This window comes from Rhinolophus ferrumequinum, chromosome 3 (assembly GCF_004115265.2).
Source record: "Rhinolophus ferrumequinum isolate MPI-CBG mRhiFer1 chromosome 3, mRhiFer1_v1.p, whole genome shotgun sequence".
NCBI classification, from domain to species: domain Eukaryota; kingdom Metazoa; phylum Chordata; class Mammalia; order Chiroptera; family Rhinolophidae; genus Rhinolophus; species Rhinolophus ferrumequinum.
In genome coordinates, this window is record NC_046286.1 from 64,106,841 (window position 1) to 64,134,056 (window position 27,216).

Sequence of the window (27,216 nt, forward strand, 5' to 3'; positions counted from 1 at the left end):
AAGTATTCAGTTTTGACTATGGAAAAAACTTAGAACTCTAGATAGGGCCAAAAAAAAAATGGGCCTATAAACAATAGAAGAGACCATCTTCCTTTAGCACTTACTTGGCCACGTGGGGCAGGGGACAGGGGCATGGCTGGCAGAACCGGGGTGGTCCCCTGATGGAATCTCCGATATAACCATCTAGACATTTCTCACAGTGCTCTCCTGTTGTGTTCCGGTGGCAGTGCTGTAAGACAAAAGATAGGAAAATTGACAAGAACACAAGAGATATTTTATAAACAGTGAATCTGGGAACCAAGCAATACTTTGGGCAAAGAGAATGTCAGGCTTGACAGAATAGATGTGTGCATGGATACTGGTCAGCAAAAAAAAATCCACGTTGGCCCCAGTCAATGCTAGAAAGTGTATGTAGTGGTGCATAACTTCATCCTGGACTTCTGTGTGTGCACTAGCAGCATGGGTCTCTCTTTAGAGTTTGTGTGCAAAGAGGATTATTCATCAGTTACTTGTTTCAATTCGGAATGATAATCAGAATAATCAAACTCTGGATGTTGTAGAAACATCAACTTACTGAAGTAGAATAAATATAAAATGAAAAAATAAAATGCCCCTGGTGCTTACCTATGACAATGGGAACAATTTAAGAATTTATGGGCTTGGAAGAACAAAATGTGTCCATTTGTTGGACATAAATGAGTGCAAGGTAGATAAAGAATATTCTGACAATGAGCTGACATCTTGGACAATGACACACAAGAAATAGTAAGCTGATTTATTTGTAGTTCTCCATTTGTTGTGAGGATAATTAGAGGGGGAAAAGCACAAAAAAAGGCTACTTCTTCTGCCTAGAATGCCTGTTCATCATTCAAGATCTTTACCAGTTCTCAAAAAAAAATCCTAGAAACTCCTCCAGGATGCTCCCCTCCTTCCATGGCCCATGTCGTACTGTTATCATCTGCTCCCAGCCTGTGTCTTTCACCACTGTACTGCCATCAACCTGAATGGAGTGGTACTCATAGCTCTTTGTGCATTGGATGGATTAATGTCTGACTAGTACTCCGGAAGAGGCAGGCATGTAGAAACATGTTTCCACTGGCAGTGGAAACAGCCAGTCCACTGATAGTTTTTCTCCAACTGGACTGGGCTGGATTGAACAAGGCAACACTATTAGCACGGTGGTATTTTCAACTTGACTTTCATCAGAGTATAAACTTGAATAGAGTTTTCAGTGAAAAATTATACTGTTGGAATTAGAATGGCATGGAAGAGGCATTTCCCTTAGTAAGGGAATTACGCACAAAATGCATAAAAGCTTCAAGAGAACACCTTTTCTTCCAAACCGTGCTCTGTGGAGGAAGACTGGGAAGGCAAGATAGAGCAGTAATAGGCTGAACTTTAAGATCTTTTTTCTTGCTGTTTGGCATTGATGTTCAAAAGAAGAGTGAGGCCCTGCTCTAAACATTTTACATGGATTAACTTACTTAATTCTCACAATAATTCTAAGATAAGTTACTGTTTTCCACCATTTTACATATGAAGAGATGGAGGCACAGAGAGGTTAAATAAAGTGGCAAAATTGTGATTCAGACTCAGGCAATCTGGCTCCAGAGGCTAGGCTGTTCATTCTCACATTCTACTGCTTCTCCTGTGTTTTAGAGAAAAGGTTCCTTTCCCCAAAGAGTCATAAAATTACTGTATTAGAAGGAATCAGGCTATTTTATGAACAATTTGAGCTTCAAAAGAAGTATAACACACTAGTTAAAGGGAGGAATCCTATCCTCATTGAACATTCTTTCGGCATTTGATCAGCCATTATCGGTCCCTGATTAGAATTATGTTTGAATGGAATTTAGTTCAGACTGCCTGACAGATCAATGAGGAACTCTGCAATGAGGATATTACCATAGTTCTCTCATGGTTCTTAATATTGTGTCTTGTACTAAGTGAGCTGTCAATAAATATTTGTTGGGAAAAAAAATGAAAGAAAAAGTGCAAAAGGGTGAATTAGTCAATTAGTGTCTGGAGCAAATAGAGGAAATTAATGTGTACTCAAAGTCGGCTACAAACTGGTGGCAATCTCTTATCCCAAGGAAAACCATTGAGCCTTGCCCAACTACCAGGAATCTAAGCCATAAGCAATCTGGCGGGCTACTCGTAGACTGGTGTCAAATTTGTCTGAGTCCTTGTTGGACAGACGAAGCCCATCTGTGCAGGCCATTCTTCGTGCCTGAAGTGCCTATTAAGCTGCAAAAATGAGCTAATTCCCAATTCTGTCCCCTTATGGCTCAACAGATGCTTTGGATTCCTTGTTAGGGCTCTAATTCTGCCATGGCAGCCACAGGGAGCAATTACCCTCAAGGGCAAAGCCACCAAATCTCTCTGACCTCTACGTGTTCAGAGTACAAACACTGACTTTCCTCATCTGCCCCCTTTTGAAAGGTTTGTTACGAAATTCCCTAAAAGGCATGATGTGCATTTTGGGAGATAGGCATAGAAGTGCTGGAGGCAGGGATTAGCTCTTCCATTTTCTAGCTGGTGAACTTTGAACAAGTCACTTGACCTTTCTGAGCCTCTATTCCCTGTAAAATGAGGATCTGGACTAGATGGCCTGCAAGTTTTTTTCTAGCTCTGCAATTCTTATGCTTTGAGATTGCAAGTATCCTTTTATCTTTAGTGTTTTGCCATTTAAGAAACTGGAAACAAAAATGACAATAATTAATAAATATGTTGGAGGGGAAGAGTTTATTTTTAGATACAAGTGACCTCACTTAAAAAATGAAAAAAAGCATTCTGAATCTTTGGCCAGTGGTTAAGAAAGCTACATCTACACAGTCTATTGCAGATAAGTTTTAGGAATAAAATTTGGGCACCAGCTATGTCTCTTTCACATGAGAAATGATGTCTCTTACTGATGGCCACAGCAGCAGCATAATGTAGGAAGAAGGCCTGAAAGAAAGTGACAAACCAGATGCATGGTTCTCAAAGTATGTCCAGGGAGGTTCATAATAAACTAAGATTTTATTTTTCTCTTGCACCCTCATTTTCTCACGTGTGTAAAGTGGAGTTAGCCTGAGGCTATGACACAAGATATCACCACAGATGGATGCAGAGGCAGATATGCGATCCATCTGCCTTCGATTAAGCCAGGCATTAAATGTATTTTCAATTTGTAAAATATGTTTATGTTTTATATAAACATATTATAAATGGTAACATGCAATGGATTTATTACTGTTGTTTTCAAGTAAGGTAATAGGAAAATATTATTTTAAAATTTTAAGTTTTAAATTTCAAATGCAAAAAAATATGGATAGATATAGCCGCACAAATAAAAGCTCTGGCAGCGTGAATAATTCTTACGAGTGTAAAAGGCTCATGAGACCAAAAAGTTTGAGAACTGCTGCTCTATCTTGATCAGTGCTTCTCAAACTTCACGGTGTACACAAATTCCCTGGGCATCCTGTGAAAATGCAGATTCTGATTTAGGATGGCTGGGTTATGGCCTGTGTGTCTGCATTTCTAGCAAACTTCCAAGTATCACCAGTGCAAGGATCTGGAGAGAAACACCTCACATAGGTAACATTGTTTGCTAGTTACTCAGCATTGGACCTGAGCCTGAGTCTCTAGCATAACAGAATGTACATTTTATTTAAGTAAACAGGGATCTAAATGTCTCATACATTTTAAAATTAAAGACTTTTGCATTTAAATTAGTTTATTATTTTATTAACTAATTTATTCATTCAGTTAACAAACCTGGATTAAGCTGACATGCCAGACAATAAGTAACAGGTGTGACTTGCTGGACTGAAGAGATGTTTCCTACCTTTCGGTAGCTCACAGATTTGTGAAGGAAACAGAGAGATAAACAAAGAATAATCTAGTGTGCTGGTGCTCTGACTGAGGCAGGCATAAAGTGCATTCCTACTGTGGACAGAGAGGAGGGAAAGGTTCTAACTCTTCCTGAAAAAGCTGGAGAAGCTTAATGGAGGAGGTGACATTTGAACTAGGCCTTGAAGGATGAGCAAGAACTCCCAGGCAGAGAACAGGGGAACATACATTCAGACCCAGAGTGGGCGAGTACAGGGTGAGTTTAAGTGGCAGTGAGAAGCATAGTGGGGCTGGAGTAGACTCCTGAATGATTTTAGAAAGGCAGATGCCTCGATTGGGTTGTTTTTGAAAGCTGTCTCTACTGCTAGCAAGGAAGACACATTAGGGAAAGGAGGGCCTGGAGCAGGCATTCCTACCACTGGCCACCTGTCTGCTTCTACCTGCCTCATGGCTCCTTCTGGAGCTTTCCTTGACAGTCTGCCATGTCCACTAGAGTCGCCTGGCCTTTGGGGTCTTTCCTAGTAGACTCAGCCGAGAACCCTGCCCCATGTGTTCCCGTTCTGGTAAGATGTAAGGTGGCCTTTTGGAAAGACCCCCAATACATGTTGGATTTCATTACTTATGTCACTTTTCACTTAACCACCTTTCTGCATTTGAAAAGGTAGCATTCCTCTTGTGAAGAAATCTCTAAGCCTTTTTGATATATCTAAAATAGTAGCATAACTTTGACTACTCTACATTTTATTGTCAAATGGCTTAGCTCCTTAAAATCAGTCTGTCAAATATAAAGTCAAATTGAATTTGGACATCAGAATGGAGGAAGAATTAGAAACAATTGGGGGAGGGCAAGGCAGAGGCATTCTAAGCCTTTCAAATAAAATCAAAGTAAAAGAAGATGAAGTACAAGAAGGCCTTTTAATTTTGGGTTGCATATGGAAGATGGGAGACATGAGTTAGGCCAGGCGAACTGTAACACTGACTGAAACCCTGCTGCCCACAGTGAGCTGCAGCAGATTTTATGTGACGCGGCTGCTTCCTCTCTGGTTCCCTGAGAACTGCGACTGAGCTGGGGCTACAGCAGGGGCTGAGAAACTGGCCCAGCTCGACCAGATGGCTGGAATAGGGGTGCGAATGGAAACAGAAAATCAGAAGTTTGATTCCCGTGTGACACCGTAGACAATATATTTGCCACTTAAACAGCCACGTAATCTTTCTATATTCAAGCTTCTTCGGCTCCCTCACCTGCATTTAAACACAAATTATATATATATATTTTTGTCTTTCTAAATTAAATTTATAAGAGTATATGTATTTAGCTCTGGGGGATAAGATTGTGGGTGATTTTCATTTGAACTTCATGTATAGTAAATGTTTTGCTGTTGTTTTGTTTGTGTTTTTTACACAGAGCACATATTACTTTAATCAAGGGGAAAAAATATTTCCCTCCAGGTAGGGTGGGGTGGGGGAACCACCATTAGGATGAATAGGATGCCTATTTCTCCTCTCTCTCTCTCTCTCTCTCTCTCTCTCTATGTTCAGTCTTGGAACAAAGTAACTGCAGGAAGATTGGCAACTTCCCTGAGTATGCATGTAAATGTTTACATCCTAGTCAATCCCCAAATTTTATTAGAACCTCACATGCCCTAGGAACTGTGAAGGAATCACACAGTGACTGTCCCCTGCAGAAGCTCACATCTAGTCAGAGAAAGAAAACATGACTGCTCCTATTCTGACCACGTCATTGTCAGCAAGAATGGCTTTGTCATAGCTCTCCATAGCACTAGCAGGAGAGACTTAGTTCCCTTTCATTTATTTCGGTCTTCCATTATACTGCCTGCCAGACTTACAGCAGCTGGTCGGCTTGCCAGTCTCTATCGACTTATATTTTAATAAACCAGATAACAACGAGCTTTAACTTGGTCAGACTATCAGAGCTGTACATTATTAGTTCAAATGCATCTATGGGATTTTCTTTTCAAATGTCACCGGGATTAAAATAACAGGAAACCGGAGATGGAAGCATTAGAAAGGGGTAGATTTTGGCAGCTGCATGTGCCTACATGGCTACAGAGGACATCCTGAATGTAATGGTTATTTAAGAAGATGGGGGAAGGGGAAAACAGAAACGCCAGAACTAAACAAACACTACAAAGAGAGCAACCTTTAGTGTTTGCCACTTAATTCTCTCTGAACCTAGAAAAATAGGATGGCTAGATTTAAAACAAAGGAAAACCTTCTAATTTGTGTCTTAATGTAAATCACGAATAAAGTAACACCTTTACGTACACACCTTGGAGATCACTTACAATAAAAATTTTCTGCTTAATAAGAGCAATTATACTAATTTTGAGGTAAATAGTTGTATTTAATTAAGTATTTTTGTATTTTATGCAAAAATATTCTTGCAGTTGTGGAAAGCCCCTTTTGCTTCACAGGCACTTGAAGAGCCCAGTTTTCCCACTATGTAGTATATAGCTCATGAAGGAAAACATGATCTTAGGGCATAAGTCTTTAAAAATGCCCCCCAAGACTTCTTCTGAAGCCACTTCCGGTAAATATTTCAATTCCCATTTTCACTAAGTTGTCAGTCCATTTAGTGAAAATGGGAAGTATGTAACAGGTAGTTTTTTCCTACAAGGCTTCTAAATCTCCTTCATAAGTCTCTATCATGTATTATTGAAAACAGTTTATTGGAGAACTCATTTCAGTTACTGGGAAAAAACAAAGTCTTCTGGGGGCTAGAACACAGAATTATAAAGACTACAAGGCCAAAGCGTTCACTTTTATTAGCAATTTGGTTCAAACCTACATTTTATTACTATTATTATTATTTTTTTTTTACAAATTTTGATCTATAGACTTGACTACCTTAAGCTATAAAATAGGCTATGAAACAACTGTTTTAGTCTCCTGGTTTATGTGGAGCGAAGCCAAGCATATGGCAAACTATTCTATTACCAAGGCATTTGGATGGATGATTTCCTCCTCTGTGTACTATTTGCAATCTCTCATTGGCCCACAGCAGGTCTCCAGCTGCCCAGGGTGGTGAAGCAGTTACCTCCACAAGCACATGCGTGTTTAGACACACACGTTGGTGGCCACTTACAGTCATAAGCGGTTTATATGAGGTGTTTTACAGGGAGAGGTGAAGGGTGAGAAAAAAGATCTTGATTAGCAGTTTGCTTCCAGGTAGCTCAAATGTCCAGGAAGAATATTGTATTCCCACCCAAGATTCAAAGGGCCAATGAAATACGTGAGAAGTGATTAGTGCCCTTGACATACCACACAGAATCCAGAGCCGTCCATGCACTCGTTGGAATTCCCATTACAGTCACAGGGCAGACATTCTCCTGACTGTGCAAGAAAGAAGCCAGCACCACATTTCTGAAACACATACAACAAAAGCATTTTCATTATTGAAAAGATCAATTTTGGTCAACATTTTCTGAGAGGAATACGAGGAGATGATTAAACTATCTAAATATTTCTTTATAAAATGTACTACAATACTTATACTGCCATTCAGTGAGAGGTTATACATATCCAGTGATATTTGTTACATATTTCTTCCCCTCTTCTTTCACTTTTTAGGAAAATAGGAATACCTCTATCACTCACTGTCCAATCATTGTAAGGAAGAATAAGAATTTTAGATAAAAGTAAAAGAGAAGACATTTTCTAATGTTTTCCTCCAAAACAAAACTAAACAGAAAACAAAATCATGACTGTAAGGGTGAGGAATTCCATCATGCTCCCTATAAATAAAAACTTAAAAATGGTTTCAGAAATTGTTGGCTATGGCATAACAACTTAGAGCTTTGTCTTTCATACACGTGGGCTCTTCAAACATTCCGTTGTTTCAGATCCTAAAATGTTAAAGGGCAGGTCTTGTGTGGGTGCTGTTCCTATATTTCATTTATCCTCATAACTCTGTGAGGAGCACATTATTTCCTTCATTCTAGTGAAGAGATAATTAGACCCGGAGGTCCTGAGTGGCTGTGGCAATGTTAAACCATCTTGCAGTGCACAGTCGACCTGCACAATGATGAATTGCCCTCCCCAAATGTCACTAGTGTTCTAGTGTTCCAACTGAGAAACTGTGAGATTATTCTGGTTTATGCAATTGGTTTATAGATATGTATTTTATATTTCTTCAGAATGTCTCAATGATGTAAGGCAGAAATGGCCTTATAGCCCTGGAAGCCCACTCCCTGCCCACCAGACAGAGTTACATCTAAAGAATTCCAGACAGATAAGAATCTGGGTTGTTTCCACAAACTTACTGAGTAGGAGATTTCACATCAGCTCCCACCCCTCCAAACTGACCCATTGTAGTTTGTATTGTTTTGGCTACCAGGAAATTTTTCATTATATCTGGCTGAAGTCCCTCTGACTGGTATGCAAACCCATTTCCTCTTGCTTTTTAATTAGTAAAGAAAAAAATCACTAGGCACCACTCACAGTATAAAAACAACCACCAGTTTAGATCCGAAAATTAAAATATACTATATATTATTTGGATAAAGTTTAATAGAATATAATGGCATCTGCCCATGAAGAAAAGGGAAAGTCCTTCCATTTTACTAAGTGAGAGACAGTAAGGCTGAGAGAGAAGCAATTTATAATTTATAATGGAGAGTTTGTGGTTGATAGTAAGCCTTTTTCCCAGCTTCTACTTAGCAACAAATGAGAGTGAAAGGTTTTAAAATTGCAGCAGGAAACATTTCATTTAGACCATCTAATTTCATGTTTTTGACTTTTGTTTCAAAATATAAAAAATACATGTTTTTATTGTGATGCAGTATATATGTCTTTTTTCTGAGTTAAACATACATCTCAAAACAAAGATCCACGAAACAATAATTAACCTTACTATGTTCTATGTATCCTAAACTTCTTCATTTTATTCTATTATATTTAAAACTATATCCTGGTCATAAGACATAAAATTGATTTGATGATGCATGAATGTGTTTCTTCCTGCAGTTTGACATTAGGAGGGTTTTAATTATAAGAGGAATAGATAAGAATAGTGAGGGGCTTAGTATTAGTTTTCTCAGTAACCTCCAACAGAGTTATTTCTAAGTTCTCTAACCGATCATATTACAGACACTTGGGGAGCTTCTGGTTCAGTAATTCTGATGGTAAAGTGAAGTAATCTGTATTTTTTAACAACAAATATTATATTTTTAAAAATTTATTTATTTTAATTAATTAATCCCCCCAGCTTTATTGAGATATAATTGACATATAACATTGAGTAAGTTTAAGTTGAACAACATGTTGATTTGATACATGTATATATTGCAAAATGATTGCCACCCTAGCATTAGCTAAAATCTCCAGCATGTCACATTATTATCATTTCTTTTTTGTGTCAACAACATTTAAGATTCACTCTCTTAGCAACTTTCAAGTATATAATACAGTATTATTAACTATCATCATAGTGCTGCACATTAGATACCCAGAACTTGTTAATCTTATAAGTGGAGATTATACCCTTTGACCAACCTCTCCTCATTTCCTCCACTCCCAGGCTCTGTTACCATCATTCTGGTCTCTGTTTCTCTGAGTTCCAGTGAGTGGAGCAGAGATTAGAGGTGTATTTGCTGGAGAAAAGCACCCTGGTGGCAGCAGGGCGTCTGGTAGTGGTGCCAGGAAACAGTACATGAGATGATCTACTTGTATCATCACCCACAGTAAGGACTTTCCTCTGGCCCAAGGAATCAAGTTTCAGTAAAAGTGTTTTAAATTGATATCACTTCAAGTCTTTTAAGCATTTCTTCAGCTTTCTTCTGAAGAAGCCAAAGAAAATTAAGAGTTGCCCTGAATAAATGCATCATTTTAAATGTGACAGTGGCTAATCCCTTACGTCCCTGAGGTCCCGGTTAAATCAAGAGACTCATTTGTTTTAAAAACAAAAATAAAATTATCACAACATAGAAAAATACACAAACGAAAAACAACCAAAAATTGGTAAATTTTGTGTTTTAGAAAAGCTTTAAATTTACAGAAAATTACAAAGGATCTTTATTTTTAAAAGTCCCCCAAAGATTCCAGTGTGTGATGAGTTTGGTAGGACGACTTCTATGCATCACTCACAGAGGCTTATACCTGTTCATTGCTCAGTGAACGCTTGCGATTTGAATGGTTTGGATCAGGACAGGAAATCTGAAGCATATGTACTGATGGAAACCAATGGCTTAATCTACCCACTGCTCTCTGTCGGTGCTGGATTTGGTCTCCAATCTTTCTCAACAGAGTGCAGGCAGCCACTGCCTAGACTGGACAGTGTGCAAGATGAATCTTTATTTTATGCCAAGTTTAGGAGGAGACTTCACTCTGAGAATCTGTCATTATCTACTTATCCGCATCCCAGGCTAAGGTTCTGACCTTGTGTGAAGGATGACTTGGCTCCAGTCTCTTATACTGTGGGAGATGGGAAGAAGAAGGAAAAGGGAGGCACGGATAAAGTTGTGTGAACAGTCATTTGGCCCCCAGCCGAGAGGGTGATGTTGGGGTGTAGAAACCTGGCCAATTCTTTTCCTGCTAGGTTTTGTACACCTGAAAGGATTATATTTCCTAATTCATCTCTCCAAAAGGGAGGCATCATTCTAAAATTCACATAAGGTACCACATAGGCTAATAGAAGCCCCCGGACATGGGGACTTTCTGATGCCATTACTAGAGTCCATTAACTTGAATACCTTGGAACTGTGGGAAGGAAGAAATGTTCCTCAACCTATCTACGTTCCTTCAGCTGGCATAATAATCAAATCTGCAGGAGACAGATTAACAAGAGAAAACAACTAAATTTTGTTGCATACATATGTGTAGAAACCTCACATACATGAGAAGTCAGACAGAAAGGGAATGTGAGGTATATATGACATCCTGAGCTAAGCGTGAGTTAGTGTACCTGGGGCTTCAGATGGAAGGGCATTCACAGGAAGATAAGAAGAGCAGATGTGAAGTATTTAGAAGCTTGCCATGCGCTATAGATAGGTCATAAAAGGTTTTTTGTGGTGATAACTCTTATTATGGGCAAGGTCCTTAATTTAAATTCTTTAAGGGAGAGGTAAAATTTTGTTGTGAGCTTGCAGTGTCTTGATTGCCTTCAGCTCAAAAGAATTTACATGCTAAGTGTCACATTTTGAGGAGGCCTGTTCTGAACCCCTATAACCTTGTGCTGTAGAACTTTAGAAGATTCCTTGCAATCATGAATTGTTAAGTGGTTCAAGAAAGTTTTAGTATCCTCAAGGAAGAGCTGTTTAAGGTTTTTTTTGTGTGTGTAGAAACATTTCATCATTTTTTTCCCCAGGAAGTTCTGTTAATTTTTACTGTATCACTTCTTGAAATTCTATAGGAGCTGGAGAAATTAACTTTGGTTATATTATTAAAAGATAGATATTTTCAAGAATGGTCTTTGTTTTTAGTTTTGCTGCTGGTTAACAATTTCTTCCTTAAGTAATTCTAAGACCTGTGCTTTTTAGAAGCCTGCAAAAGTTGAATAGTTTTCCCACAAATAAAATAGGGTCTGTCTGCCTTCTATTGGGATAGTCTCCGGAATTTACTAAACAAAGATAGTAAATTTACTAAACATAGATAGTTTATGTGTAAATTTATGTATGTGAGCAAAAGTAGTCTTACAATCAATTTTTAGATGCCACACTGAATTCTCTTGCCCACACAAGAAGACTGATCCACAGCAGACAACTGTTTAAACACGTGGGTGACTGATTTTAGAGAGCACTCAGAGGATCTCTATCTCTTGGGATGGTTTTATAGTCTTTAAAAAGATTGATGAAGATAATAATGACAATAATGATGATGATGATAATTATAATTCAGTTACCATTATTGAGGACCTATGTACCAGGTATTGTGATACAAGTGCTTTATCCATGTTAAGATATTCCCCTTCATAAGAACTCTGTGAATTAGGTATAACTATCAGCATTTCAGAAATGGACAAACTGAGGTTCAGAGAGGATTAGAAATGTATCCAATATCACATAGCTTTGTAAGAGGTTCAGACTGATCCAAATCTTGTTCTTTTTCTACGGTAACGTGCTGCACTTCATAGATAGATAGATAGATAGATAGATAGATAGATAGATAGATAGATAGATAGATAAATAGATAGATAAAGTTTAATTAATTTAACATAAATATGTATCACTTTTAAGTCACTGCATTGGTCATACTGTAGAGTTCTCTCATTTTACCCCACAATAGCCCTGTGAAGGCTATTATATTACCTTCATTTCACAGATGAGTCTGTGGCTTAAAGGAATTTGTTACCCAGACCAACTAGCACAGATAAGAAATGGTGGACCCAGCATTTAGATACTTTGACTCCCAGATTTGAGTTCTTATCCATCTGGTGTACCATTAATGCATATTAACCAAACTTTTTTTTTTGTAAGGCATTTAGGTTATTCCAGATTTTTGTTCTTAACAAACAATCCAAAACAGGTTGAAATGGATTAAAAAAAAAAAAGTAAAATCTCTTCTTTAAACTCTAGGAAAAAATCTTTAAAAATAGATACATGCTTAAAAATATATAAAATCATTAATATATGGAAATCATTAAATAGGGATATATACTTTTTTTAACTGTTTCAGCCAAATTATCTTTTTGACCAATTAATTTCTCCCTGTTAAATCATTTGTAGACCTTTTACAGCTCTCCATTATTAAGCCACTCTATTATTACAGCTTGCCTCCTGCTGTAACATTAAGATTAGATTTATCAATAACATTTACTTTTGGCTTTTAAAGAGTGAAAATGGCCATTTGCTTACTTTGTTATGATTAGTGTGCTGTCTGGCTTGGAGTAAAAATCAATCTATGTGTAACTTGATTAATTTTACATTTATGAAAATTAGAATTAGTAATTTAGTATGGTATACCCATGCACCACTTATATTTAAAGGAACTGGGAATGACAAAATATGTTGATATCATTGTAGAAGTCATTATTTCCAGAGGTCCATCATGCAATCATAATATTAATGATTTCATAAGATATAATTATAATGAAGTAAGATTGTTTTTAACAAAGAGGATAATGTTCATACAGCTGATTGATCATTTTTGTCCTCACTTGAAGAGGTCCCCTTGAGGACACTAGACTTAAATCAATTTAAACGAGTACTGTCATTATACAGAACATTTAAAAAAATTCTTAACATTCTTACATTGTGTTGTTTTGAAGTATAGTCCAGTATGCTTCCTTTAGCACAAGGCTCATAATACTAGCATGGGCCAGGGAGCTGTGTCCTACACAACTAGACTGAGAAACAACAGCTTGAACTGGAGTGGGAGTGGGGGGGAAGGTGGAAAAAGGGGGGGAAAAGTCCATTACACTAAAAGAGCACACACTACAGCCTATTCTAATAGGATTTGATGTATAATTAGAATAGATATTTGCATTGTGTGTCTTCAACAGGAGGATCCACAAACATTTTACAAATATTGGCTCATCTTGCTTTCTGAATTAACTTCTAGAATTTTTATTCATTAACTTTTGCTTTAATTTACTGAGGCTGAATGGGAGAGCATTTAAAAACAAACAAACAAACAAACAAACAAAAAAACTCTCTGAGTTCATTCACTCGTGTCCAGAGTCATTGCTATGTTCCAAATCAGTCTTCTTTAAATTTAACTGCCCACATTCAATTATGTTCCATTTTCCAGCTTAGATTTTTGTGTGCATGTGATGAATCTATTTCTCTTTTGTTTCCAGGCAACAATGACTTTAGCTCCAGTTTCAGTGAATTCCATTTTTTTGTTTTAGTAAGTGAATCAGCTTAAAATTTAGTCACCTTAATATTGAAAATTGTGCTCACTTGGGAGCTAAAACTCTGTGCCTTTACTCCGAGTCTATGAGTTTTGCACAATGCTGACTTCCATCTGCTTAAAACTTGGGAAGACTCAAGAATCAGATAGTATTCACGGACTTCTAATGGGACCAATAGTTTAATTTAGTCTATTCAAATATATCAATTTAGTCTTTGCTGGGGAGGAGTTACTTCTGCGAATATATGAATTTATTACCTAGGTAGGCATCTCACAAGCCATTATTTCTGTGTCTATAAAAATAAAAGATAAAGTGTCTGGGATGCAAAACAGTCCTGAATTAAGCTATTGGTAACTTTTGGCTCTATATTTTTCCACGTAGGGCTTAACAAGCATGATTGTTCACATACAAAGTTGTACTCAAAGTGCCAAAATAACATATGCAACGTGTTCCAGTTAGCAAGAAGTTGGCATCTTGATTGATTTTACTTGAATATGGAGAGAATTACCCATGTATCCTCCCTTGGGTCTCTGTATGCTCTTGTTTGCGCAATTGAAATTCCCCACATTTCAATAAGCAAAGTTAATTTTTAGATTTTGACAGTGATTTCACCATAGCTTGATTAGGAAAGTGGTTTCAACATTCCACAGAGGTTTATCCAGTTCAAAGGCATTTCTTCTTGGGATTGACATCGTAAGCTAGAGCATTAGCTAAACACAAACTCTGGTGCTGGTTTCTCCCAGTTGGCTCTTGGAGTTCCCTTTGTGCTTATTTCTTAGGGCCCAAGTCTGCCATCCCTTGGCTAGCTTGCAAAACACTCCAGCTATCAATTTAATCATCAGAAGAAATAGAGACCACAAACCAGGTCCCAAGGCATTCTGAGGAGGACAGAGCTGTCTTGAGCACAGTTTTGCCAGCTCCCTCAGTTTTGTAGAGTGAAGCAATATTTATCATGGCATTTACATTGTATTTATGTGAACATTCCTCAGCACTCTTTATGGACCTTGTGCATATTCTCTTGGGGGTGGTAACCAGTGCCGCACTCAAAGATTTCAAATAACTGTTCCCAAACCCTGTACTTGATCAAATGCTTATATGTTTGGTATGTAGATATGAACAGACTCGGTCTGTGATAAAGTACTTACCACACTTGCTAATAAATAACTCCCATTAGTTGTATAACTAAGAGGCTCAAACAAGAGTCCTAAAGCTATAAAGACTTTCCCTTTGAAGTGTTGGATTTGAGGATGGTACGTTCATAAAAACTGATGAAAAATTTTACAATTTTCTCCTTGAAAAGTTACTTAAAACACACTGCTTATTTATAGTAGTGATCGTCACTTATATAACATAATGGCGCTTTAGTGGTGCCCTTTTTCCTGAAAAAAACCTCCTGCTAACTTCTGGCTTTCTGCTCTGGGTCCTCCTTGCATCGCCTCCTGTAACTGGCTTGTTCTTTTCACTCCTCGCGTTCCAAGCTATGATTACACAACATAGCCTCTGCCAGATTTTTTTATATCTGAAAACTGACTCAGTTTTATTTAATTTACTAGTGCAAATGCCATGGACACATTTCCAAGAAAGGAAGAGATGCGGACCAAAAGGGCTAACTATACTAACGAATAGAGAAAAAGGACTTCAGAGCTACAGGCATTTAGGGGATTTTGATATGACTCCTTAACCACTTGGAGCAGGAATCAATGTGGTGAGATGACAGGAGATCTCAGTCATCTCCATCTGGGTTTTTATGAATAATAACAGCTAATATTTATTGGCAGACGCCAGGCACTGAGTTAAGTGCTTTTTATAGACATTACAATTTGGTCATTACCATTTAATGGCCCACAGTGTTCCAAATGTCTGCCTAAATTACCTTTCCTTTTTACAAGAAGTTGGGAGGTATAATTGTCTATACGCTGCCAATGGCTTCTCTTGAGTGTGCCCACGGAAGGCAGCGGTGCTTCCTTGGGTGGGTTCTCTGGTTGGGGTGTTCCATCAATTTCCATTAGTAGATGTACCTGCTTCTGTCTTGTGCAACCCATGTGCCCTTCAGCCCTACCCTCACACCGGAGCACTCAAGATGCAAAGCGGAAAGTGAGTGGCAGGACATGTCTTTCTTTCCTTATGCTCTCCCTCAGGGACTTATGCATCACTGAAGAAATGCTATGGTGCATTAGTAGGAAAAGAGAAATGCAACCCAAACCTCTACTGCACCCACTTATTTATTCTCAGGAGATAATCTTGCTTCCTTTTTCAATGAGAAAATAGAGGCCATTGGTTGGAAAATTTTATACTATCTCTCCTTTTTTTCCTCAAAAATTCACCTTTCTCTTTGTTCATCCTGATGTCCTCTGTGCAACTCAGAGAAAATAGTGCTCCTCATCCTAGGAAAGACTAGAGCTCTATCTGTGCTCCGGGACCTAACACCTGTGGCCTGCAGACCCTGTGCCATCACCTGGCATACCATCCCTCCCTTTGCACCCACGGAAAAGGCAGAGTACAATTAGGTGCTGGATCTTGTGCTGGATGAGCCTTGACTTCGCCTCCAGGGCTCAGATCTAAGAATACCTTCACTCAGCTCTGCCTGCCCTTCATTTTCCTCCTCTCTTGCCCAGCCAATCTTCTTGAGTGAGCACTCAATCACACAGGCTCTGCGTCCTTCATACCATTCTATGCCTCTCTTTATCATCTGGCTTCTGCCTCCATCGTGCCACTGAAACTGCCCTGACAAACTGTTGGGTGATGTCTTTGTGGCTTGGCTTTTCCAATAATACTTGTTCTCATTTTGTACTTAACATTATTGAAATTCCCTCCATGAAATTCTCTCTTCTCTTGGTTTCCAGGACAAGTCTCACTTAGGGTTTTTTCTCTTGCCTATTTTTTCTCTGTATTTTGGGGTAGCAGGAGGGAGGGAGGATCGTTTCTCTTCCTGTTTTCCCTACGTTGTTGGTGTTCTCCGAGGTAGCCTCCTTATCCCTTTTTTTCTTCCTATCTACATTTTAGTACACACTTTGTGATGTCAGCCTCTCTCAGTTTTATCCTCCATGTATACTCTGCTGACTCCCACATCTCTCTGCATATCCCTGATCTCATTCTTTTATGCCACACTCTTATCTCCAGTGCCTGGTAGTTAGACAAGTCCATCTCTAGTTCTACCGGCCTAAGGAATTGAATGTGTCCCTCACTGACCTTATTATATTGTCTACCCAATCTATTTTTCTCCTCGTGTTATATCTCAGTATTACAAAGAACATCAGAGGGAAAAGTAACAGACTTATGCATTTAAATTATATTAATGTATTTTGCCTTAATGTAGTTTCGGTAAATGCTTCCAAAAGAGTGCACCCTGCAAGGATAGACAATGGTTTGTACATTGAATGACAAAATTTAAGTACTCAAGTTCTGTGTCTTCCTTTTCATAATCATGGTGTTATCATTGTTTATTTTAAATCTATGGTTTAGATGCAAGTAAATGAAATACCACAGAGGGTAGAATTTTGAGTTCGAAATGACTTTACCCAATTAATACTTCTATCTGTGTTGGGGTGGACTGTAGGACTGGAAGTTTGATGAATTAATTTCTGTGTAGAATATAATGTTAATTAAAGGTTAAGTAATCGGAATGTGCTAATTTGAAGCTTACATATTTGTTATATTATTAAAACTCAACAGTAACCATGCAACTGCTTAGAACTTAGACAATGAAAGATTTTTCAGGGAGGAGAATATTGTCACTGACATTGTTTAGAATTGCTGGCACATGGCGATAATAAAAAGCAGACTGAGGGTTAGTAAGTTATTATTGTTTGTAAATTCTCCACACACACTGCATTCCTCATTGTCTCCACCTGGGTTAGTCTGTTCCCATCTTCTGCCACCCTTTCTACACCGGTACCTTGTGGAGCTTACACTCTACCTCTGAAATATTTATCAAGATAATTCTTCCTCCTTGTTCCCAATACCAGTTTAGTGCAGGATCATGATGTTTTGCTTCTGGATATTTATAATTACCTTCACTCTACTCTCTTGGTCACCAGACTTTCTCCCTTCCAGTCCAATCTTCATTACCAAAATTAAAAAAAAAAAATCAAAAAACAAAACCCAGAACTTATACTACTTTTCTGCTTCAGACCTCCTATTGCCTCTTCATTCATTGCCTACATAAGTAAATAAACTTCCTTTGCATGACGTACATGGCTCCTCTTTTATAATCTTACCCCAACCTATCTCTTTAGGGTCAACCTCTGCTCCCTCTCTTCTAATTAAACCGCTTATTCTGTCCCCACCCCTCACCCACACGTGCCATTCTCTTGACCATCTTGACTTTGCACACACTGCCACAGAGCCTTGGGCTGTCTTTCCTCCAATATCTATGAGTCCTTTGCTTAGTCTTAGACTCAGCTGTGCATCCTCTGTGCTCACATGGCACTTGGCACATACCTCATTAGAGCACATGAAACACGCTGTTATAATTTTTAATTTATACTCCTGCCTCTCTGAAATTACTGTGAACAACTTGAGAACAGGGATAGTGTCTTATTCATCTTTGTATCCTTATCACCTCTCAGAATGATTAGCAGATAGCAAGGAGATACTAAAAATATATCAGTTGAAAAAATGGATTCGACTCTGTAAAAAGTGAGCCAAGTGAGGGCAAATCATGTAAACACTTTGCAAAGCAATTTGGCAAATCTCACAAGTGAAGCTCTCCTGTCATAAGTGAATCTTTTAAATATAATGAGGAAAAACCCAGCTGCAGAATAGAAACAATATGATATTTATATTGCATTCAAAAACATGCAAAATAATACTACCGTGTTTCCCTGAAAATAAGACCTAGGCGGACCATCAGTTTTAATGCATCTTTTGGAGCAAAAATTAATATAAGACCTGGTATTATATTATATTATATTATATTATATTATATTATATTATATCCCAGTCTTATATTATATTAAAATAAGACCAGATCTTATATTAATATTTGCTCCAAAAGATGCATTAGAGCTGATGGTCTGGCTAGGTCTTATTTTCGGGGAAACACGGTGTTTAATACACTGTGTAGGGATCCACACATATAAAGAGAAGTATAAAGAAATGAATGGGAGACTAAGAAATCAGGTTGTTTAAGGGTAAAGGAGGGGAATGAGATTGAAGAAGGGTATTTGGGTTTCAATTATATGGGCGATGTTTTATTTCTTAAGCTACATGGAAGGGATAAAATGTGTATGAAAGAATAAGAAAGAAATAAAGTAAGAAAAGGGTAAAGGAAAACAAAAGATCCCACTTAGGTTGTCTGGATATTGGATTTCCATGTCTTGACCTTGTGAGGTCTCCAAAACACCATCTCTAGGAAGTGACTAATATGGTTTTGACAATAGATTCAGATGCTTTATAAAATTTTCCTAACATCTTTGTTATTCACTTTATACACCATTATCATTATACACAGTTAAAAAAATAAGCATCAGAACATTCCTTACTTAATTTGTTCTTTCTTTGTTTTTCATCTTACAGCTAGCAGTTACCTCGTCCTGTGAGGAATCCTTTCACATGCCTGTATCTGTCTCAGTTAAAGCATGTGTCAGGCTACCTGTGCAACCTGGAGTACTGTTAGGGTGCTTATTTAGTCTAGTTGGGACTTAATAATTTAAGGCAGAGATAAAAGATTCTCAAAATAGTGCATAATACTCCCATTTTCCAATGCCTGAGAAACTAAAATGTTAAAATCCAAGTAAGAGGCTTTACAGGTTAGTTTTCTGTTCTAAGAGGGAAGGTGGGGGTCCAAAGCCGGGAACCCTGTCTACTCAGGGACCAAGACAGCTAATAATGGCAGCTCCAACCATCTATGGTTAGATTGAAGGAACATGGCTGGGGAACCGACAGGTTTAGGTTAAAAGTTGCCCTCTCCAGCCTGTCTGCAGCTGAAAGGGGAAACTTAGAATAATGCAGAAACCAAATGAAGCTAACTTGTTGAATTTAAGATTTTGTCCTTCGAGTTTGCTAAATATTTTTTGTATAATCCCTTCTCCATTATTCCCTTACATGAAAATAAAATAATTTGTGAATTGAAACAGCTGGTTGCAACAGACGCTTGTGGAAAAGGTTTTCCCACCAGAGAGGAAGTGGAAAAAGCCATGCATTTCGAAAGAGGGTTTGTCATTGACATAGTGAATCAGTCAGTCAGGGGCCCAGCAGGAAACAGAATTCACATCAGAGGGCTCAAATGAAGAGAATGAAGATAGAGAATGGATGGATGGTTTGAAGAAGCTTGGGCAGGTTCAGGCAGCAAGGGATGTAGAAGCAAATGAAACAAGGGCCTATCACCCCTGGAGCTCAAGGAACAAAGAAAGCTTGTTACACTAACCCAGGGAGAGGCCAGGGCCATGGAGACATGGCCCCTATGGATACTTAAGTGTTGGGTTGGTTACAGCTTTTTCCCAAGAGGCAGTGCTGAGGCAGAGAGGGAACAGGACAGGACTCCCCCACCTTTCACTTCTCCTCCTTTCTGGTTTAGCAAGGGAGGCTGAGTGCTGCAGTCTGCAGGGGTTGTCTTCTGGAAGCAGAGCAAGGAAGGTAGGCAGGCAGGCAGAGCTAGAATCTAGGGGGAATGGACAGGAGTAGGTGCAGACTAACCAGCACACCTTCTTTCCTGGGATGTGGCAGGAGGATGTACTCAAGTTTAACAGTAGGAAATAATTGACCTGTCAGCTCTTTATCTAAGGACTATTCAAATGGTCCATTCGATGTGTGAAAGGTCATCTGATTGACTTTCTCAGACAGTCCTAGGCTAAAGCCTCTTTTAAATAATCAAGTTACATTTGCCAAGTCTTTAAAAACTCATTACAAAATTGTAAATTTACCAATCAGGGTGGTTTTAAACCCTGAGATGGAAGCAAAGTCCGCTCGTGTTAGAAAATTATTTAAGGTGATACCAGACATGACTGTGGCTAAGTGGATTGAGTTAGACCGAGGCCAAAAGTTTAGGATTATTTACATTCTGCTTCTTTTTACATTCACCTTCCTTGTAGCCCCACTTCTCGTTGTCTTGGTTGGTGAAGAGCAGAGCAGTGCATCTCCTTTGTGGGTTTTGTCTCCTTAGAGAGCCCTGTTCTTCAGCCTTCCCCAGGCGTACGCCTCTGAAAACAGACAAAATCCTAACCACACCTATTATCTCCTCCAACATCCTGAACTCAACTTTACATTTCACATAAATTTAATCGACTCTTGGGAGATAACTATTCTTTGTTGAAGGAAAAAGATCTTTTTAGTTATAATTATTTGGGACATTAATTTGGTGGTGACAACAGAATTTTAAGTGGTTCCATTAGGGGCCATAGTCAGGACAAAGTATGGATACAAATGTCTCTTACATGACATATTTTTGGAATAGTTAGTAAGGGACTGAAAGGGGCTAACAAATTGAACTCTATCCATCTGAGGGTTGAAATTACAGGATCTGAAGATGGATTGAACTTCACATACTTGGACTCTTTTATCACAATTTAGAATAATTTGAGAAAGTGACATATTTCCCCTGTTCAGTTGACAGAGCATATTTTCAGGGAATCCAAATAGACAAAGGTTTGTATTCAAAGGTGGAACCCCTTTCAAGCAATCAATTTTGATAGCATTCTCAATATAATATGGTAAATTAATTGTTAAATCAAGCAAATTAAGAGCATTTCATAGGCAGGGGCAAAATTGCTTTCAAATGTTTTCTCCTTCTTTTCTTATTCTTCTAATAGTTTATAAATCCTCTTCCTCACCCCCTGCCCCAGTAACCCATACCTTTAGGTAATTATTCTTTAAAGTTTGCATGCAAAATTCTCAGACTATGATGAAAATCTCCTCTTTGGCATTTTAAGAAATGCACATTTGTATCCACGTTCAAGCCCCCATTTGTCAACTGTGCAGCCGCTCAAATATTTGTTGAGTGAATGAATCAATTTCTCCTCCAAATATGTGCGCGTTTCAGATACCCCCAGCCTGTAGACCTCACTGATTTAACTCTCATGTTCATTGATGGAGTGTACTACAATCTATTCCTTCCAGCAGCCACAATTCCCGAGAGTTACATCCTTTGGAGACATACGGAGCAGTGGAAAGCATGAGATAATCTGGATTCTAGTTCCAGCTCTGCCACTGGATAACCTTGCTCAAGTTATTTTAACTCTAGGTCTCAGTTTCCCTATCTGAAAAAACAAACAAACGAATAAACAAATAGCAGTGATGACTATATTATCCTAGACTGGTTGTGCGGGTCAACTAGTATTGTGCATTTAAAGTCCAATAGACGGGATCTATTGCATGGGAGGGTTCAGTAGGTACTAGTTCCTTCCCTTCCTTTTGGAAGGTTATGTGCCGGGATTATCTGTTTTAACTGGTAGCTCTTCAGTGAGCTGTAACTCTCTTTCTTTATGGCACACAGCTTAGCAATGACACTGAGGTTACTGGTTCACTGTCTTTCTTCCTCAAAAGACTTAACTCCACAAGAACAGAAACTGGATTTATCTGACTTGTCATTGTATTCTCAGTGCCTTACACAGCAGGTACTGAATGAATATGCATTGAATGTATTTTGTCCTTACAGAATCACAGGATTCCAGAGCTAGCAAGGATCTTAGTGGTTACCTTGTCAAACCCCTCATTTTAAATTTGGGAAAACTGAGACCTAGAGAACTAAGGGACTTATCAAAAGTCACTTACATGGAGCAGGTTAATGCCATGCTTAGTGCTCCTTCCACTAGACCACACGTTTTGATGATGATGAAGAAGAAAATCATGCAGAGAATTGTGAGGGTTGGGCTGTAGCTCACATTTTGTAAACAGGCCCACACTGTCCACCTCAGCCTTTCCCAGTGTATTTGGGATAAAAATCAACTCTGCTTATGGATATCAGATTTATCAAGAATCTCATTAAAGTTATTCCGTCTAGAACCATCTTCCTTCGTTCATAGATGAGTGCCATCGTCATCAAGAGGTCTTAATACCACTCCCCAGCCATGGGAGTAAGGGGGGAGAGAAGTGGGGGTGGGAAAGGGGGGGAAGAAACACTTTTAAGCTTTGCTCAGTTTTGATCTGTGTGTGTGGCTCAGTTGAGAAACAAAATATTGTCTTCAGCCCTCCCTCCATAATTACTTGATTTGGCATATGGCAATTATTCTTAAGTTAAATATAATAATTTATAGCTGATGTTTCATTTTTACCAGTTTCTATGTAGTCAGATAGAAACGCACTGCAAAGCAAATAATGTAGATGACTCATTAGAGAAGGCAACCCTTGTTAAAATCTGGTCGTATGACATACAACTGTGTTCCTGACACCGCCCTTATTCCACTGAGAGCTCTGACAATGGGTCTTGGGAAAGGATGCCCCTTTGTATAATATACACCAGCATGTGTGCAGGTGTTTCCCCTTATGAATCAGAAGCAGATGTCCGGTTAGGCAGAATGTATTACAGCTTGACATATGTCTGGTCCCACCTAACAGGAACACTATGACCCATAAATTGTACTAATAAAATACCATCACTGCAATTCTGACTGAGCCATGAAACTAACATTTTCACGCTTCATCACTGAGGGAGGCTAGATCCCACAAATGGGCTCAAAACAGGATTGTATGTTGACCTTCCATGCTGCCATTGATGTATTTTATGAGACAAATTTTATGAGACAAATAACAATGAGACGCTCTACTTCACAAGTTCTTATTTGTAAAACATGAGCAGTAGAATTCATGAAGCAAATACTTAACATCTTTACTACGTGTTCAGCACCTAAAAGTCCCAGAAGAATGAATCTTTAGGCCAAGACCAAAGTATTTCATACTGATAGTCTGTTCAGGGACTCTAATGACAAGGCCATTTTCAAATAGTTCATACACAGATATATCCAACACCAACTGCTTACAGAAAGCAAAGCAAATGAGTTACCATCCTCAACATTTAGCTCCTTAATTTGGGGAACTAACTAAAAGAAAAAAACAACAACAACTTCCCCAACAAGTGGTCAATCTATACTAACAAAAAACTACAATATCATGAACGGTTCATAAGACACTTCTATTCTTTTAAGAACATGAATGGTATTCAAAATTGGCACAGAATTTTCATCCTTTTCACGTTATTTGGTATGATTTCCTGTGATTTCCATCCCTAACTTCCCTCCCCTAAGATTTCATTTTGTGATTCTGATAAAATACTATGTAATTAAAATTTTTATTTTATTTAGTTTTACATTTATAAATGGCATAAATAATCAGCACATTTCTTTTTAGTCAAATTCTGGAGGACAAGTTCAGCATCACTTTATAATCTAATACTATCTGTTTGTAGCTTTTAAACTTTGCCCCCAAATAATTGTTGTAATCCAGATAGTTATTCTGTTATGAAGTGCTCATAAAAATGAAGGTAAAGTACATAAACTGAAGTGAAAAGAAAATGACTGCAAATCAGATGACAATGCCTGAGCACTACAAATCTAGTCTGTGCAACTGCCATTTTAATGAAAACAAAATAATACACATTTATGAAAGGAAATGGATGGGGGAAGGCTGAGAATGTTTGATTTAAAGTAATTCTGTTATCTGTCATTTGAGGGGGAAAAATTGTGCTGATGTTAAAACAATACTCTAGTTACAGATGTTTCCAGACCCCTTCCCTGATCCAAGGAAACAAAATACCATTCAGCAACAAGCCCAGATTTAGAGATGGGGCTTGTTCCAATATAAACATTTCTTAGCTAGACCTTCTCCATGAAAGTGCATAGTCAATTTTTCCATATACAGTGGGAAAGACAAAGCTTTTAGCTTAAAAGGCATTCTCATCCGCAGTGCAGCGCTCCTGGAATGAATAGCTTAGGAACACCATGGTTCACTATTGATGTCGCTCCAAATGCAGATTTGTTCATCAGAATTTTAAGAGAGAATTATGTCCGAATGTACACATGCTACAAACAGAATACTCAGCGCTCTTTTGGCTTTCAGTATGTGTAATGGTCACATATTCATTCTGTTTCTCTCTGTTTCACATACCACTGTTTACTCCGGGGCCCCAATTAGTGTGGCACAAAGCAGGCGTTCAACAAATAACTGAGGGATGCGTAAATTATCTTTTTGAGCACCTATTATACTGAAGGCACTTGGCCAGGCACACTGGGGAATCAGAAGATGAATTATGAACATTGCTGGCCGCCAAAAGTTTAGTGGGGACATTTAAGGTGTATCTGTAGCTTACCATACAGTATGTGGTAGAAAGTGCTAAGAATCATAACATAGTAAGAGAGGCACAGAGAAATAAGAGAGGCACAGAGTAAAGAAGGATAGATTACTTTTAACATGGGTGAGTCAAGAATGGCTTTTTGGAGGAGGTGGCATTTGTGCAGGGTTTTCTGGAAGGAGGAAAGCTGAAGCTGAAAGATTGGAAAGCATAGGGCATTTTTTTAATCACTCATAAGGTAGAGCAGTTCAAACTTACATTCCTTGTATTGTTTAATTGCTCAGAGCAGGCATTCTGCACTCCTGATCGTCTACTTTAATAAAGGCATTAGATGGACCTACTTTTTCTTACTTGCTGGGACCCTCTTTGGAAGGATTAGTTTAATATCAGCAACTAAACTTGTGTGACATTTTCAGCAACCTTCTGGCTTGCAGTATGCTCACAAGAAGATACCACTCTCTCTGCATACTTTATAGATAACATTGGAAACATGCCCTAATCCCTGAAATAAATCTTAGGTATGCCTAGAAGCCTCATTAATTCATTTGTGGTCACCAAGATTCATGAGTGACTCCCATGTGGCTTAAGTCAGGAATTTTGGAATCGACAATAATTTCCAAGTTATAATTTGTTCATAGGGAGAATGTCATTCAAATATAAAAAGATAATATTTTAATATTATTTTCTTTTATTCTGTTATGTAATACATTTTACCCAAAGTGAAATCAGCAAAAGAATGGTGGTGGAAATCTTGGTTTTGTGGCTCTCTGAGAAACTACGGATTAATTTAACTGAATTAAATTAATTTAATTGATTTAAATTAATTTAATTAATTTGAAGTAAGAAACTGGTGCACTTGGTTTCCAACACTTTATTTTCAATAGCCCATTCATTGAGCAGCTAAAATGGGGGGGGGACCCAAAAAAACAAAAAACTGTCCTCATTTAAAGCTTCAACTATTTCATTCCTACCTCTCTTTTTAAAATGAAATTGTAAATTTCTTAGATGATTTGAACTAAGCTCAAAGGAAATCCATGCTGACTCATGACTTTGAGGAGAAAGCACATTTTCTAGATGAACATGACCTTGTTAGCAGATTAAAAAAGAAGAGATTGTAATCAAAGGAAATCAAAACAGTTTAGGTAATCTGAGATGAAGATATATGATGTCTTAAAACTACAAAAAGGATCCAACACTTGTTAGGTTTCAAAATAACCAAGTGGAAGAGCAGACAAAAAAAGTTGTTCTACAAAAAAAAACAAAATGCTTATTTCCACTGAACATTTTGATATATTGAAGGTCTAAAAACACATGCCATAGGAAAAATGTGCTTCATCTGCCAAAATAATCACAAATACTCTGAGACGTGAAAGAGCCCAGCCCTTTAATAAAACCCAGAGACTTTAAGCACGGTACAAAGAGTATTATCCTTCCCTCATAGAGATTATTACTCTGATTTTACAAAGCTATTTATATCACCTTACATACCGTACTACTCTCACCATAGTGCGGATCCTCCTCACATCAGGGATAAGAGGAGAGAACAAAGGATGATGGGGCCCGCCATTTCGAAAATGAATCACTGAGTGGGCAGCAGGTTAGAGACCCCTTCCTTGCAAAGATCTTCCTATTTTGCTGATCACAGGGGAGCTACCCTACTCCCTGAAATCCTTCTTATTTCTTATTCTCTATTAGACTCAGGGCACATCTAAGCAGATGTTATTCTTGGGGCAGTTTCTGGATTTTACCAACTGTAGTTTTGCTGAGCATTGGCAGATTTTCTTTGAGAAAGAGGTATTATATACATCCTGCTGTTAGAAAAGTTGGGCGACTTGGCTTTGAAATCAGCAGTGAAAAAGTCCCACAAATAAAATGGAGATGCTGAAAAAGAATTGTTATAAGGCTGGTTGGGAAGGTTTCAGTGAGGTAAGACTGCCAGAGTAGACCACTTTGGTGCTATCCCCTATTTCATTTTCTTCATTAATTTCTCATGTTGCAATTGCTTTGCTACATGATAGAAAAGTTTCTTGAAGTCACGTAGAAACGTGAAAGATGACTGTGTGTAGGGTGAATCAGAGACATGATGTGGCAGGGGGATTTTTAAAATCAATTCAATTGTTTTAAAACAAAAGTGTCATTGTTCATTTTTGAAACAGATCTTTTTTCTTCCTTCCTTTTAAGATCCAGGGTGTGTTGTTTATTTTCATATGACCATCAGAAAACTCTAGCCAGAAATTCTAAGGTCTTATTGCACTTGAAAGCTTTCTTTCTAAGTATAGGTGCTGAGAGCATAGTTTTCAGGGTCAATAGCCATATGGAGCCAAAACAAAAATCCTTGAAATGAAAGAAAAGG

General features: G+C 38.2%; 1 protein-coding gene across 5 annotated transcripts in view; it reads right to left on the reverse strand.

Moving 5' to 3' along the window:
- LAMA4 (laminin subunit alpha 4) overlaps positions 1-27,216 on the reverse strand; it is a 129,131-nt gene that overhangs the window by 86,180 nt on the left and 15,735 nt on the right. For all 5 annotated transcript variants that reach the window (XM_033103105.1, XM_033103104.1, XM_033103107.1 and 2 more), the window contains exons 3-4: positions 7,117-7,218; positions 105-229 (exon numbers count right to left, since the gene is read on the reverse strand). In XM_033103105.1, coding sequence (XP_032958996.1) covers positions 105-229; positions 7,117-7,218 — 227 coding nt within the window. The remainder of the gene's footprint in view (positions 1-104; positions 230-7,116; positions 7,219-27,216) is intronic.